The sequence below is a fragment of the Lucilia sericata genome, unplaced genomic scaffold (assembly GCF_015586225.1).
Source record: "Lucilia sericata isolate MDLA Ls3-8-SP2 unplaced genomic scaffold, ASM1558622v1 Contig000422F_arrow, whole genome shotgun sequence".
Lineage (NCBI taxonomy): Eukaryota > Metazoa > Arthropoda > Insecta > Diptera > Calliphoridae > Lucilia > Lucilia sericata.
In genome coordinates, this window is record NW_023994439.1 from 230,001 (window position 1) to 247,916 (window position 17,916).

The window sequence follows — 17,916 nt, forward strand, 5'->3', positions numbered from 1 at the left end:
TTGTGTTTCTGTCATTCATAAAACTGAAAAGTCATCATAATTAAAGTATTTACTTTTAAATACTCTCTCAAACACAATCTGTCAGTGTCACTTCAACACGTACCATTATGAGTGAAAAAAAAAAAAAACAAATTCCAAAACTTATCAAATAATTTTAAATCAAAGTAAAAGCAAAACAACAGGGAGCACTTCAGTGTTTTGTGGGAAACTCTTGGTCAAATGGAAAATATCAAAAATAATCATGTTCATTAAAGTGAATTTTAGAATATCTCTTTAAAAGTTTAAAATTAAAATTAAACACATTTTGAGATGGTTTGACTAAAATCGGACGATAGTTAAAGGGTAAAGGTTTAAAAGGGTAATTTGTAGACCGATTTTTTACAAAAATTTTGTTTTCAAAATTCTGTTCATAAATGTTGGAAATATGAGTAAAATCCCCCAAAAAATTTTTTTCAATTATATCTTAAACTACATCAAATGAAAGATCTTCTAAGTAGGTACATTTCTTTTGTAATAATATTTATCTATTCATTTCAAATATTAATATATTTGTGGTTGATAGAAATAATCATAAATATAAGTATTATACTTAAATCACAGTGGTTCTGTATGTTGAAAAAAGCCTTAAAAATTTAATATTTGTGCAAATCACAAATTTCAAAACTAAGTAAAAAAAGTTTATCAAGCAATCTTGAGGCAATGATTACACAAAGTAATTCATTACATGGTCAATTACAATTACTTGTAATTTGTAATTGGCCAATAAATAATTACAAATCTTATAATGTTTAATAGATGTTTTATCAATTAAAATCACTTGTAATGTGTAATAACCAATTACAATTACTTGTAATGTGTAATTTATCAATAACCTATTACAATTATTTGTGATTGTAATTGAGGTTAACTAATTACAATTACTTGTATTACTAATTACAAATTAACTGTAATTATATGAAAAAAATCACAATTACAAGCATGTAATTGTAATTGGCAAAACTTAAATTACAATTACAAATAATTGTAATTCCCAAAACCTAAATAAATAACATTACAAGTAATTGTAATTGGTAAAATTTCAATTACAATTACATCAAAAGCAACTGTAATTAAATCATAAGCCCACAGATTATAAAAATTTAAAAGGACCAAATGTGAACACTTCTATGGAACAGAAAAGAAAGTACTTTCAGTAGGAAGTATTTTTAGAAGGTAGTACGTTTAGAAGAAAGTACTTTTAAAAGAAAGTAAAAGTGAACAGGTTATAAAAATGAAATGTACTTTTAGAAGAAAGTACGTTTAGAAGAAAGTACTTTTGGAAGAATGTACTTTTAGAAGAAAGTTCTTTTAGAAGAAAGTACTTTCAGAAGAAAGTACTTTTAGAAGAAAGTACTTTTAGAAGAAAGTACTTTTAGAAGAAAGTACTTTTAGAAGAAAGTACTTTTAGAAGAAAGTACTTTTAGAAGAAGTGCTTTTAGAAAGTACTTTAGTTAGTTAGTTAGTTAGTTAGTTAGTTAGTTAGTTAGTTAGTTAGTTAGTTAGTTAGTTAGTTAGTTAGTTAGTTAGTTAGTTAGTTAGTTAGTTAGTTAGTTAGTTAGTTAGTAGTTAGTTAGTTAGTTAGTTAGTTAGTTAGTTAGTTAGTTAGTTAGTTGTTAGTTAGTTAGTTAGTTAGTTAGTTAGTTAGTTAGTTAGTTAGTTAGTTAGTTAGTTAGTTAGTTAGTTAGTTAGTTAGTTAGTTAGTTAGTTAGTTAGTTAGTTAGTTAGTAGTTAGTTAGTTAGTTAGTTAGTTAGTTAGTAGTTAGTTAGTAGTTAGTTAGTTAGTTAGTTAGTTAGTTAGTAGTTAGTTAGTTAGTTAGTTAGTAGTTAGTTAGTTAGTTAGTTAGTTAGTTAGTTAGTAGTAGTTAGTTAGTTAGTTAGTTAGTTAGTTAGTTAGTTAGTTAGTTAGTTAGTTAGTTAGTTAGTTAGTTAGTAGTTAGTTAGTTAGTTAGTTAGTTAGTTAGTTAGTTAGTAGTTAGTTAGTTAGTTAGTTAGTTAGTTAGTTAGTTAGTTAGTTAGTTAGTTAGTTGTAGTTAGTTAGTTAGTAGTTAGTTAGTTAGTTAGTTAGTTAGTTAGTTAGTTAGTTAGTTAGTTAGTTAGTTAGTTAGTAGTTAGTTAGTTAGTTAGTTAGTTAGTTAGTTAGTTAGTTAGTTAGTTAGTTAGTTAGTTAGTTAGTTAGTTCACAATTTCTTCTTATTTTATAGTGTGCCCCTATGTGCAAGGTATTAAGGCTAAGAGTTCATTATAAAGGACAATCTAATGAAAGTAAAATAATTCTTTTATGTGTGTCCTTGTAACAGGACTATATGTATAAATTGAATTGAAGTAATAGTAAATAATGACAAATATTGATATTAAATACATACATAAATGTCTTATACTTTTATATAGGAGTATATTTATTTAGGATGTATTTTCTTTACACAGTACTAAGTATTTATGAATGTAAGTGCCAATCTTATTTCATTGATTGTTCTCGATAGGAAACACCTGAATGCACTCACATTCACAATATTTTTATGTTGTAAATGCATTTTATATAGACTTGGCACGAAGTAAGATTTGACAAATTGAGAATTGTTATAGAAAATGTCAATATCAGCAGAATACATTCGTGTTAAAGGATATAAGAAGTTAAATTTGTGATCAATTAACTATACATACAGAAATTGCGTACACTTTACCATGGTATCCAATAATCCTTGTCGAAATCGTAGGCCGATTTATACATTCAAGATTCAAATTTAATCAAAACTTTCGTTTTGTGTAAATGCTAGAATATTATGTATGTAAATTACATTTATTTATTCTTAATAAAATATTTTTCAAAAAAATTAAAAACTTTTACCAACTTTGCAAATCTTCATGTATCATATTCTGAAAAAAATCTTGTTTATAAAACACAATCCTAACTAACCAGATATAAATGAATAAATAACTTAATTTTATTTTACAACCAACAATTTCTTTACTTTTTTAAGTTTTTTTTTAAACAAAAAATTCTAAATACTTTTATTTACACTTATGTGTTGTTTCTAGATAACGAGCGAGTAGTTTGAGCACAAATTTTACTTGTATTTTGTTATTGTAACAAAAACAAAATACAAGTAAAATTTTAACTCAAACTACTCACACGTTATCTAGAAACAACACATTAATACTTTCTAACTATAACTCTGTTGGATAACTAAACTCTTATGAAATTTCTGGTATTTTACTCTGTTGAGTATAATTTAATTTTTTAGTTCAAGTATTTCATCTACTTGAAATAAAATATTTATTTTTTTTTCTGGTATAAATTTGATTGTTGTTGCTGGTATGATCTTTTCTCATAAGTTGTTGTTTTTATTGTTGGTAGGTAGGTATGTGTTTAAGTACTTTTTATTAAAGTTGTTATTATTGTTGTTAGTATGAATTTAGTACTTATTTACTGGTTGTTAAGTTTTCAAGTGTTTTTTTTTTTGTGACCACAAAGGGAATAATATTTAAAAAAACCCACAAATTTAAATTTATTTGTTGATTTGTTGTTAAACAAGTGTTTCGGTTATGGCCTGTTTTAGCACTAGAGAAATCAAGGCGTTAAATTAATTTAAGGAATTTAATTTATGTGTTTTTTAACGTACTTGAGTTTTGTTATCGAAAAAAAGGTTTTATATTTTGTATATAAGAAGTTTTGTGTTTGAAATATTAATACATTGCTATTTGAGGTATATACTGTATAACTTAAAAATTCTAGAACAGGAACCCTGTAGGGAATCCCACTGCTTCATGTCTGAATAAAGTGATGAGGAAGTTTTGCCTCATCCGTCTTATAGCCCAGTCCTTGGCCTATTCGACTACTATTCGTTTCGATCGATGCTAAACATTTGCAATAATATCTCGTTTTAAAGCTTAAAATCTTAGCTTTCTAATAATGTATATATTGCTGAATAAAATATTTCCTAAAATGTCAATATTTGCTATTAAATGAAATTAGTTTGTAATTAATATCAATCATACGTCGTGTGGTAAAAATTTTCATTATTTATATTTTTTAGTCTAAAACAAGAAAATTTTATACATTTTATTATAAATCAATATTTTAAAAGAATATACCACTAAATAACTTCATCATTGATTAAAATGTTTCTCTGAAGAAATTAGTTTTTCATCAAACAAACTTTTATTTAAAAAATAGTTGTTACTTTTATCATTAAGTCCCCTGGAATTATACTTCATTTTAAAGCTTAAAGTCTAAGGTTTCTAAAAATCTATATAATGTTGAACAAATTGTTTCGTAAAATTTAAATATTTGCATATAAAACAATATAGTCCTTAATTAATATTAATCATACGCCATGTGGCAAAAATTTACTTCTTTGTTTTTAAGTCTAAAACAAATAAATTTAATAAAATTTCAACATTTGACTGTTTTTAGGAGCCTATGCCTCTAAATAACTTTCTTTTTGTTTAAAATTTTTCTCTGAAAAAAATATTTTTTCATTAGATAAACTTTTTTTAACAAAACTTTTACTTTAAACACACAGTTATACTTCTTTTTATAGCTTAAGTTCCTGGGTTTTCAAAAATGTATATATTGTTGAACAAATTATTTTCTTAAATTCATATATTTTCATTTAGAGCAATATAGTCCCTAATTAATATTAATCATACGACGTGTATAACAGCATTTGCTTGCAACTTATATTTTTTTAATAATAACTAAAAATTCAATTTATTATGTATTCACATAACTTTTCTTTTTATGTTTGACATAATTCATTAATTTTAAAATCCATTAGGTTTGTTAGCAACCGTTCTGCCACCTGTTCGAGTAAAAATAGTTTTCATTACATTTTGTTATATTCATTTTTTATGCATTATTGAAATGTACACTTTGCATTTGACTAAATTATACAAAAAATTCAATTTAATTTTTCTTTTTTGATTATTCACTCTCAACTAAAAAAAACTATAAAAGTAAGTAAAAAGGAAACATTTCACTTCATTTCATCGAAAACAAAGCTAAAAATAAGATTCCATTTTTTAACAGTCTAAAACAAGAAAAAGGTAGAAAAGATAAAAACAAAGTCAAGGAATGAATATAATCAACTCAAGGTGAGAAAAGACATACAAGAGGAACAATTCTTGTATAATTTTTTTTGAACACCGCCATAACATGCTTTTATATGCCAAGACAACAATAATGTCTTGTTTTCTTGGGCGCTTTTCTGTGCCTTCCAAACCATAGTGTGTCATATATACACGCTTATTTTATACTTATAAATAAAAAGTAAAAGGTGATGATGTAAACACCTAGTGCAAGTTCTTGCTTCTTTTAAGACATCTTTAACATATTTTTGTATCTAAAGTCTTCGCTATAGTCTGTGCCATTATTCAAATATGTTCACAACAAAAACATGAGTGGTTGGGGGTGTTGCAAATATGTGAAAAAGTTATAGTTTTGTTGCATGCTATAGTGAGCTTTGCATAATGTTTTTACTAGTATTAGTTGTGCATTCAAGTGTAAATGTAAAACATGTTTACACATCCTCTACTTCTACCAGCTTCACATCTTCCTTCTCAAGCACAACTTTCAATTGAAAGTGCAAATTAAAGCATTTTCAAAGACGAAATAGCGCTGAAAATAAAGACATATAGCCCAAATGAAAAATTATTATTTGTAGCTAAAGGAAGTTGTAGTTTGAAATACTTCCAAAGAATATAAGTAGAAACATACGGTAACGAATGAGTGGGAAAATTTCATTACAACTGTATTTTAATGTGCATAGTGGTAAAAAATTGAAAATATTTGAAATTTTAAGTTTTGTGTAAAGAAATTGCCTTATGTTTTCTTTAAAAAGAACAGCAAATTGTACATTATTTGAAAGCCACCAGTCTTAGCTTTCAAAAAATATATACATTGCTGATTAGATTATTTCAAAAACGGAATATATTTCCGTTTAAAAGAAAACAATTCGTAATTAATATAAAATGATTTGCCATGTTGCAAAAACATGTTAAGGAAAATTAAATTAATAACTAACTAACTAACTAACTAACTAACTAACTAACTAACTACTAACTAACTAACTAACTAACTAACTAACTAACTAACTAACTAACTAACTAACTAACTAACTAACTACTAACTAACTACTAACTAACTAACTACTACTAACTAACTACTAACTAACTAACTACTAACTAACTAACTAACTAACTAACTAACTAACTAACTACTAACTAACTAACTAACTAACTACTACTAACTAACTAACTAACTAACTAACTAACTAACTAACTAACTAACTAACTAACTAACTAACTAACTAACTAACTAACTAACTAACTAACTAACTAACTAACTAACTACTAACTAACTAACTAACTAACTAACTAACTAACTAACTAACTACTAACTAACTAACTAAACTAACTAACTAACTAACTAACTAACTAACTACTAACTAACTAACTAACTAACGAACTAACTAACTAACTAACTACTAACTAACTAACTAACTAACTAACTAACTAACTAACTAACTACTAACTAACTAACTAACTAACTAACTACTAACTAACTACTAACTAACTAACTAACTAACTAACTAACTAACTAACTAACTAACTAACTAACTAACTAACTAACTAACTAACTAACTAACTAACTAACTAACTAACTACTAACTAACTAACTAACTAACTAACTAACTAACTAACTAACTAACTAACTAACTAACTAACTAACTAACTAACTAACTACTAACTAACTAACTAACTAACTACTACTAACTAACTAACTAACTAACTAACTAACTAACTAACTAACTAACTTAACTAACTACTAACTAACTAACTAACTAACTAACTAACTAACTACTAACTAACTAACTAACTAACTACTACTAACTACTAACTAACTAACTAACTACTAACACTAACTACTAACTAACTAACTAACTAACTAACAATACTAACTAACTAACTAACTAACTAACTAACTAACTACTAACTAACTAACTAAAACTAACTAACTAACTAACTAACTAACTAACTAACTAACTAACTAACTACTAACTAACTAAACTAACTACTACTACTAACTAACTAACTAACTACTAACTAACTAACTAACTACTAACTAAACTAACTAACTAACTAACTAACTACTAACTAACTAACTACTAACTAACTAACTAACTACTACTAACTACTACTAACTAACTACTAACTAACTAACTAACTAACTAACTAACTAACTAACTAACTAACTAACTAACTAACTAACTAACTAACTAACTAACTAACTACTAACTAACTACTATAACAATAACTAACAACTAACTAACTAACTAACTAACATAACTAACTAACTAACGGACTGAACGAACTAACTAACTAAACGAACTAACTAACTAACTAACTAACTAACGAACGAACTAACTAACTAACGGGTAACTAACTAACTAACTAACAACTAACTAACTAAACTAAATGATGAGACCTTACAACAATCTTAAAAAAAATAAGTTAGTTCTTAGTTCTTCATCCAGGCTGAAGGAATCAACATTCTGATGCCTTTCGAGACTTAAATAACACTGACGATGACTTTTGTTCTATGTTTAGAATATGAAACAAATTGTACGGAAGTTGAGGATGAAAATCTGTTAAGCCGTACATCATATCTGTTATTACAGAGTTTCAAATGGGTTTAAATATTTTGCCAACTAAGGTACTGAATCTTGCGCACATCAGTTCAAGCTTAAAGTGTTACGTTTATAAAAATATATACAGTAGCGAGCACAAAATATGCAACGCGTGACGATATGATCTTCGATTTCGTCTGTTTCGAAATAACGGTAATGAATCCATCTCTTCTTTTTGCTGTTTATTCTCTTAACTCTGGGCCTCCAAACAAGCGAAATTTTGTTTCAATTTCTATTACGCAAAGTGAAATATTTTATATTTGCTGAAAAAAGTGAACTTTTTTCGCGAGCACAAAAAATGCAACGCAATAAAATAACAGTAAATTGATGATTTTTATTGCGTTTTGAATGAAAGTTTCTTGAAGAAATTAAACAATACGAATATTATAATAGTAGTAATTATTATCTAATCAAAAAGAACTATTATTAAAGCTCTAGAGAATAAGAATCCATGCTTGAAATTGGTTCGTTCTTTTGAGTGAAAAATTTGGCGTAAATCGATATGAATCACGATTTCACTTCAGAAAAAGCATGGAAAGGGAATAGATAGTGGTTGTCTATGGAAAACTTCCACTTTTAAAGACCGTCAGGTGATTAAATTGTTTAAAATCGGCTCACGAAAGAAGATAGTGGACGTTGCTAGTTTCACAAAGGAGCATATGGGTGACTCTATTGGAGTTCACATTGCTCGCGGACGTTTTAATAAAGTGTAATTTGCTTGGAAAACATTTTACTAAGGAACCATTCATCAGTAGAGTCAAGAAAAACAAGCCCCGTTATTTTGCGAAACGTATCAGCATTGGTCAAGTGAACAGCGGGTTAAGGTCTTATGTGACGACGTGAGCAAATAAAATTTATTTGGCTCCGATACTATAAATTTCTTACTAGATGGCCTAGACAAAGACAATATATTCGTCTAATAGTCACATATGTCGAAAAATCCATTTTGGAGTGGTTCAAGAAGCGAGATTTTCGCAATAAAATCACTGATTATATGTCAAGCATTTACAGTACCACCTGACCAATGCTTAACACATTTCTCAAACTCAAAGCGGTACTTTTTATTGACTCTACTAATCTGGGATTTCTTTGTGAATCATTTTCCAAGCAAATTACACTTTGTTAAACCTTCTGCGGGCAATTTGAACTCCAATAGAGTCACCCATATGCTCCTTTGTGAAACCAGCAACGTCCACTGACATCTTTCGTGGGGCGATTTTGAACAATTTAATCATGTGACGGTCTCTAAAAGTGGTAGTTTTCCAAAAATGACCACTATCTGTTACCTTTCCACGCTTTCTCTCAGGTGAAATCGTAATACAGATCGATTTACGTCAAATTTTTCACTCAAAAAAACAAACCAATTTCAAGCATGAATTCTTATCCTATAGAGCTTTAATAATAGTTATTTTTTGATTAGATAATAATTACTACTATTATAATATTCGTATTGTTTAATTTCTTCAAGAAACTTTCATTCAAAACGCAATAAAAATCATAAATTTCCAGCAAATATAAAATATTTCACTTTGCGTAATAGAAATTGAAATAAAATGTCGCTTATTTGGAAGCTCTGAGTTAAGAGAATAAACAGCAAAAAGAAGAGATGGATTGATTACCGTTGTTTCGAAACAGACAAAATCAAAGATCATATGACCCCGCGTTGCAATTTTTGTGCTCGCTACTGTATATATTGCTGAACAAATTTTTAATTAAAACTATAATATTTGCAATCAAACCCTTATATTACTAATTAATATTAATCATACGTCATGTAATAACGATTTTTATATAATGTTTATTTCAGTAGGAATAGAAAAAAAGTACAAATTTTAAGCAAATTTCTTAAATTTCATCCAAAAATCTGCCACTGTCAATTGTTGTTGAAAAAAGTTTTACTAGTTTGAATTTCAAATCAAGACAAAATATTTTTTTTGTGTATTTAAGTGTGTGCTTGTTTATTTATGCTTTTTGTTTTTCTTCTTTTTTTCATTTATTTAAACTGCATAAATTTTCGTTATTTTTATCCGCAGAAAAAAAATACATTTATTAAAGAAAAAATACAAAAGGTCTAATGTTTTAATTTTTTTTTCTTTAATTTTCTTTCAAAAAGGTCTTTGATTGTCGTTATGTGACCACAACCAGTGGCATGTTTGAAGCCATTTGTAATCACATTAAATATGCCACCAACAAAGGTAATTTAAGGTAAGTTAACAATGAGTTTTTTTATTTTAATTTATTAACAACATTTTCTAGCACATTTATTTTTTATATATATTTTTATTTTGCTAAAATACATCTAATAGAATATTTTAAGATTTACATTGTAGACTCTGCAAAAAGTTAAGCTACAAAGTTAATTTAACTTACTTATCTAAAGTTGTTGTTATTTTCTTTTTCATTTCATTTAAGACCATTCATACATATGTAAATTTTTATTGTAATCGCAAAAGTTTATGAAATTTTCTATTAACTTTTAGTTTTTTCTTTTTTACTTTTTTGGTTTGTTTAATAAACCTAGTCGTTGTCCATAAGCCAGAGAAACAATTTATTACGGGCGGTTTTGTCCCATTGATAATGAAAAAGAAAACTTAAAACTAATAAATAGCTGAAACGTATAAAACCTTTAGTTATATAAAAGGTTTCCTGGGGAGAGGGTTAATAAATGTTCTATTCTAGTCTTAATGGTCAAAAAGTTTATTACTTAAGAGACTTAAAAACAAGTTTATGTGTATTTGATTGTAGTCAAAAACATATTTCACCTAATATTTTCGTACTCAAACACATATGTATATTGTGCTGCAATCTTTTCTAAAAGTTTGGCTCTAAAAACTTTTTACCTTTTGTGTCTGTTTCCTTGTGTATCCCTTTTATATTTATGGATAATGTTGTCTGTTGTTTAAGTATATTTTTTGGGGGTAATCATCACTTAATATTTTTTAAGAAAACTAATAGTTTTTTTTTGTTTGTTTTTACCTACTTTTATGAATTGAGCTGTTAACAGTTGAATGAATCAGTTAAAGAAGTTCTATAATTCCTTTTTAACAAAGAATATTTAAAAAATTATAAGTTTGAAGTTTAAATATTTCCTTAATCGTAGTCAAGGTTACACTCTGATCATGGTGTAGATTATAGACTGATCTAAATTCAAGACTATAGGCTAATCTGTAGTCAAGATTGTACAGTGATCTACATTCAAGTCAATAAAACGATCATTATTCAAGACTATAGACTGATCTATAGTCAAGCAAATACAATATATAGTCAATATTGTAGACTGATCTATAAGCAATATTATAAACTGTATTTGACTTTTGAAAGGCTATTGGTCGATTAATGGTCTTTCTAAAGTCAAAATTAGTCTATACTGTCAATACAATAGAACGATTTATTTTAAAAACTATGGGCTGACCCATAGTCTAGACTGATCTATAGTCAAGACTATAAGCTGATCTATAGTAAAGACTATAGACTGATATATAGTCAAGACTATAGACTGATCTTTAGTCAAGACTATAGGCTGATCTATAGTCAAGACCATAGGCTGATCCATAGTCAAGACTATAGACTGATCTATAGTCAAGAATATAGACTGATCTATAGTCTTGACCATAGACTGATCTATAGTCAAGTCTATAGACTCATCTAATTATAGATATATCTATGGTCAACACTATAGACTGATCTATAGTCAAGACTATAGATTTATCTATAGTCAACACTATCTAAAGTCAAGACTATAGACTGAGCTATGTAAAAACTATAGACTGATCTATAGTCAAGAATGTAGTCTGATATAGACAGATCTATAGTCAAGACTATAGAATGATGTATAGTCAAGTTTATAGACTGATCTATAGTCAAGACTATAGACCGATCTACAGTTAAGACTATAGACTGATCTATAGTCAAGACTATAGGCTGATCCATAGTCAAGGCTATAGACTGATCCATAGTCAAGACTATAGACTGATCAATAGTCAAGACTATAGACTGATCTATAGTCAAGACTATAGGCTGATCTATAGTCAAGACTATTGGCTGATCTATAGTCAAGACTATAGACTGTTCTATAGTCAAGACTATAGGCTGATCTATAGTCAAGGCTATAGGCTGATCTATTGTCAAGATTATAGACTGATCAATAGTCAAGACTATAGACTGATCTATAGTCAAGACTATAGGCTGATTCATTGTCAAGAATATAGACTGATCTATAGTCAAGACTATAGACTGATCTATAGTCAAGACTATAGACTGATCTATAGTCAAGACTATAGACTGATCTATAGTCAAGACTATAGGCTGATCCATGGTCAAGATTATAGACTGATCTACAGTCAAGACTATAGACTGATCTATAGTTAAAACTGTAGACTGATCTATAGTCAAGACTATAGACTGATCTATAGTCAAGACTATAGGCTGATCCATAGTCAAGACTATAGACTGATCCATAGTTAAGACTATAGACTGATCTATAGTCATGACTATAGACTGATCTATAGTCAAGATCACTGTAATAAACTCTTACGGTATTAACAAAAACCAGTATATTCTTATTTTCTTGTTTTATTTATTTATTTATGTGTTACTTCTTTGCTGTCTATAATGCGATCCATAGTCAAGACTATAATAGACTGATCCATAGTCAAGACTATAGACTGATCTATAGTCAAGACTATAGGCTGATCCATTGTCAAGATTATAGACTGATCTATAGTCAAGACTATAGACTGATCTATAGTCAAGACTATACGCTGATCCAAAGTCAAGACTATAGTCTGATCCAAAGTCAAGACTATAGGCTGATCCATTGTCAAGATTATAGACTGATCTATAGTCAAGAATATAGACTGATCTATAGTCAAGACTATAGACTGATCTATAGTCAAGACTATACGCTGATCCATAGTTAAGACTATAGACTGATCCATAGTCAAGACTATAGACTGATCTATAGTCAATACTATAGACTGATCAAGAGTCAAGACTATAGAATGGTCTATAGTTAAGACCATAGATTTGTTTTCAAGTCTATAGATTATCTACAGACTTGACTATTTGTTACTTTATACTCAAGACAATAGACTGACCTATAGTTACGACTAAAATGTTCTATAGTAGAACTTGTTTGACAACTTTTTTGAAATTTACTTAAAAATTATGCGTGTTATTAAAAATTATTTGATTATTTAATAATTGAATTTTTGAAAATAAAGCAACAACAACAATTTCTTGGTCGATTAAAAGATAAAACTCATACTGTGTTCACCTGCTGCGTATGAGTAATATTGATTGAAATGGTTTTAAGTATATGAGTTAAAATTGTGGCAAACACCCACAAATATTAATAATAATTGCTTCTATATAAATTATTACAAATATGGCAACACATTTTAGCTAAATTTGTAAATATTTTGAATTAAACATAAATCATACGCCACCGGTGACCTTTAAATAAAGTTGACTTTTTTAAAGCAATTAATATTTTTTTTCAACTTTATTTTAACAATTTACACAAATTTATATAACTTTTCTAATTGCTTTACAAGCTAATAACAACACAAACAACAACAAAAAAAAAATAATAAATAAATATTAATATTTATAAACAAATTTACATTTTAATTTAAACAAAAAATTCAATTATCTAATGTTGTTTTAAATGTTAACGTGTTCAAACGTAATAAATCTTGCCATATGTTCAAGCATAAAAACTCATATAAACCAGGGAAATAAATCCGTTTTCTATTAAATCCCAAAAAAATACACATTTGCTTAAAAAATGGATAAAAAACCTAACTACCAATTAAATTTGACCAACAAAACAAACAAAACTCTTATAATGCATCCAATAGAAAGAACAAATAATAATGACTGACAGTAAATGGAAATTTGTATTTTTATACAGATTGTTTTTTTATTTAATACAAATAGTTTTCATTTCGAAATGTTTCATTTAGCTGATGTTTTTTATATAATTTTTAACGGTAATGGATGACAGGAAAAAATTGTATGCAAATAAATCTCTATTAAACTATATTTCATGCAATATATTTAATGTTGTTTTCTTTCTACTACTTATTTTCAATTTCATTTCATCTCTGACTCTGTTCGCCAAATAACACGGTTGAATGTTTTAAATAAATAAAAAAAAACTAACAATTTTTGGATGCACAGGTCAGCCATCACCATATTTCCACAGCGTACAGATGGACGTCATGATTATCGTATTTGGAATGCTCAGCTTATCTCGTATGCTGGTTACAAACAAGCGGATGGCAAAATCATTGGAGATCCCATGAATGTTGAATTTACTGAGGTAAATTTTGAATTTTATTTGTTGTTCTTCTGTTGCAGTTTTTCATTTGGGTGAAAGATTAAAACAGATGACAAAAGGAATTATAAGGGTTTTATTTAAACAACCATAGTGTGGTGTAATCTTTTGTTCGTGTTTATTTTGATTATTTATTTAAAATAAAGACAATTTTTATAGAAAATTATTTTAATTTAATAAAAGGAATAATTTAATATTATTTAATAGAAAAAGTTTTCTATAATAGAAAAGTTTTCTAAAGAAAATTGATCGATAGATTATAACGAGAAGTTACTGTGAAAACTGGTAGATCGATAATATCAAAAAGTTTTTTTAAGAAAAAATTAATCAATCAATCTCACCGAAAAGTTTTCCAAAGAATACTGATCGATAACATCGAAAAGTTTTCTAAAGAAAAGTGATCAATAACATCGAAACATTTTCTACAGAAATCTGATCGATACAATCGAAAAGTTTTCTACAGAAAACTGATCGATACAATCGAAAAGTTTTCTACAGAAAACTGATCGATACAATCGAAAAGTTTTCTACAGAAAACTGATCGATACAATCGAAAAGTTTTCTATAGAAAACTGATCGATACAATCGAAAAGTTTTCTATAGAAAACTGATCGATACAATCGAAAAGTTTTCTATAGAAAACTGATCGATACAATCGAAAAGTTTTCTATAGAAAACTGATCGATACAATCGAAAAGTTTTCTATAGAAAACTGATCGATACAATCGAAAAGTTTTCTATAGAAAACTGATCGATACAATCGAAATGTTTTCTATAGAAAACTGATCGATACAATCGAAAAGTTTTCTATAGAAAACTGATCGATACAATGGAAAAGTTTTCTATAGAAAACTGATCGATACAATGGAAAAGTTTTCTATAGAAAACTGATCGATACAATCGAAAAGTTTTCTACAGAAAACTGATCGATACAATCGAAAAGTTTTTTATAGAAAACTGATCGATACAATCGAAAAGTTTTCTATAGAAAACTGATCGATACAATCGAAAAGTTTTCTATAGAAAACTGATCGATACAATCGAAAAGTTTTCTATGGAAAACTGATCGATACAATCGAAAAGTTTTCTATAGAAAACTTATCGATTCTGTCTATACAATACTGATCGAAAACATCGAAAAATTTTCTAAAAAAACTGATCGATTATAACGAAAAGTTTTCTATAAAAAACTGATCTATTATAACGAAAGTCTGATCGATTACATCGAAAAACTGATCGATTGTTCTCATCGAAAAGGTTTCTATAGAAAACTGATCGATTATAACGAAAAGTTTTCTATAGAAAACTGATCGATAACATCGAACAATTTTCTGAAAAAAAGATCGATTATAACGAAAAGTTTTCTAAAGAAAACTGATCGATACAATTGAAAAGTTTTCTAAAGAAAACTGATCGATATAATCGAAAAGTCTTCTAAAGAAAACTGATCGATATAATCGAAAAGTCTTCTAAAGAAAACTGATCGATATAATCGAAAAGTTTTCTATAGAAAACTGATCGATTCTATCTATACAATACTGGTCGAAAACATCGAAAAATTTTCTAAAAAAACTGATCGATAATAACGAAAGTTTTCTAGAGAAAACTGATCGATAAAATCGAAAAGTTTTCTAAAGAAAACTGATCGATATAATCGAAAAGTTTTCTATAGAAAACTGATCGATTCTGTCTATACAATACTGATCGAAAACATCGAAAAATTTTCTAAAAAAACTGATCGATTATAACGAAAAGTTTTCTATAAAAATCTGATAGATTATAACGAAAGTCTGATCGATTACATCGAAAAACTGATCGATTGTTCTCATCGAAAAGGTTTCTATAGAAAACTGATCGATTATAGCGAAAAGTTTTCTAAAGAAAACTGATCGATACAATCGAAAAGTTTTCTATAGAAAACTGATCGATACAATCGAAAAGTTTTCTATAGAAAACTGATCGATTATAACGAAACGTTTTCTATAGAAAACTGATCGTTTATATCGAAATGTTTTCTATAGAAAATGATCGATTATATCGAAATGTTTTCTATAGAAAACTGATCGTTTGTATCGAAATGATTTCTATTGAAAACTGATCGTTTATATCGAAATGTTTTCATTAGAAAACTGATCGTTTATATCGAAAAGTTTTCTATAGAAAACTGATCGATTATGTTGAAAAGAACTGATCGACTGATTGCAAAAAAGTTTTTTATGAGAAAACTGATAGATTGATCGCTTTCATCGAAAAATTGTCTAAAGAAAACTGATCGATTTCATTAAAAAGACGCTTTTTAATATAAGATTGTTTTTCGATAATTTAAAAAAAGTGATCGATTTTAAAATATATTTATTCTAATTTACTTTTGATTATATTTTTAGGTCTGCATGAAATTGGGTTGGAAAGGCAAAGGTACCGAATGGGATATTTTACCTTTAGTCGTATCAGCCAATGGTCATGATCCAGATTATTTCGATTATCCACCGGAATTAATTTTAGAAGTTCCATTAAGTCATCCAAAGTAAGTTTACAATATTATTGTTTTATTATCTCTTTCTTATGACCTTACAATAACATCAAGTCTAGGCAGGAAATGTGTGTCAATTTTACCATCAAGACACCTACAGGTGTTAGCTATAACACAACAAGGACATGATGTCCTTTGTACTATAAAAAAAATATGTAGTTGTAGTAGTAGCAACTATCGATCATTGTGGTTGTGAAAGTAGTTTTACAAGTACTGTGGTACATACTAGTTGATGTAGTTGTTGTTTTGTTAAGTAAAACTGCCTTAAGTGGTCATCTGGTTGCTTCAACTAAAGTGAAAATTTTTGGTCTATATCCGGATGTGTGTGTCCCATATTATGTGTGTGTGTGTGTTATAATTTTGGTTTATTTTTATTGTATGTTGGTTAAAGGTAAAATTATTTTCCTTCCAACTTTTCTACTTGTTTAAGAAAGTGTTTGTGTTTTTTTATTGAATATTGTGGTTATTTGAATATTTTGTGTTTGGAATACAGATGAGTTTTTCAACCATACATAAATAAGTATATGTATGTATGTGTGTGTGTAGCACATACACACTTATAAATATTTATGTATGATGGCATTTTAAATGAATTTTGATAGTGTTAGAAATGATACTTTATAATAGTTATAGTAAAAATAAATAAGAATATATAGAGTAAAAAGTGTCTGTAAAAAGTTAGTTTAATGTTATTTCTGTTAAATCGCAAATATCTTTCAGAATAGACTACTAATGTCCCCATATTTTTTTAAAAAAATTATTTGTAACTCCTATACTCTTACGATTTTATTTGTATCCCTACTTTATTGGCTACACCTTTTATACTTTTCAATTTTAAATATTTAGTATAACAAAATCATTTCTTTTTTTTTACTATTTTTATCTTTTTATCACTTAATCGGATCATAGTAAAGTAAATACATAAAATGTTATAGTTTAAAAATAATATTGGTAAAAGTGTGCAAAAAGAAGGGCTAACTTTATTAAACAAATATTTAACTAAGAAATTGCAAAACACGAAATTGAGTTTAGATTTAATAGACAATTCATATTCACTGGTCAATTTAAATAATTGTAATTTTAAATTGAAGTTTACTTTAGAATTTAAGAGAGTTTTGTATATAAAAATACATATTTTTAACAAAATTAAAATTTAAATTGATACAGACCTTACTGATGCGTCGCACTATAAATTATGTTAAAAATCTGATACCATACACTGGGCCAGAAATCTCATTTTTTGGTTAAAAAAATTAAATTCAGGTAGAGGGGAACCAATTTTATGTATTCTTAATCTGGAGACTTTGAACTAGAACTGA

At 27.3% G+C, this 17,916-nt stretch overlaps 1 protein-coding gene across 1 annotated transcript in view; it reads left to right on the top strand.

The window, feature by feature from the left end:
* Positions 1–17,916, top strand: part of LOC119604749 (nitric oxide synthase) — a 93,501-nt gene that overhangs the window by 18,903 nt on the left and 56,682 nt on the right. Inside the window, 3 exon segments of the mRNA XM_037957561.1 lie at positions 9,841–9,932; positions 13,911–14,052; positions 16,452–16,591. Of these exon segments, the coding sequence (XP_037813489.1) occupies positions 9,841–9,932; positions 13,911–14,052; positions 16,452–16,591 (374 nt within the window).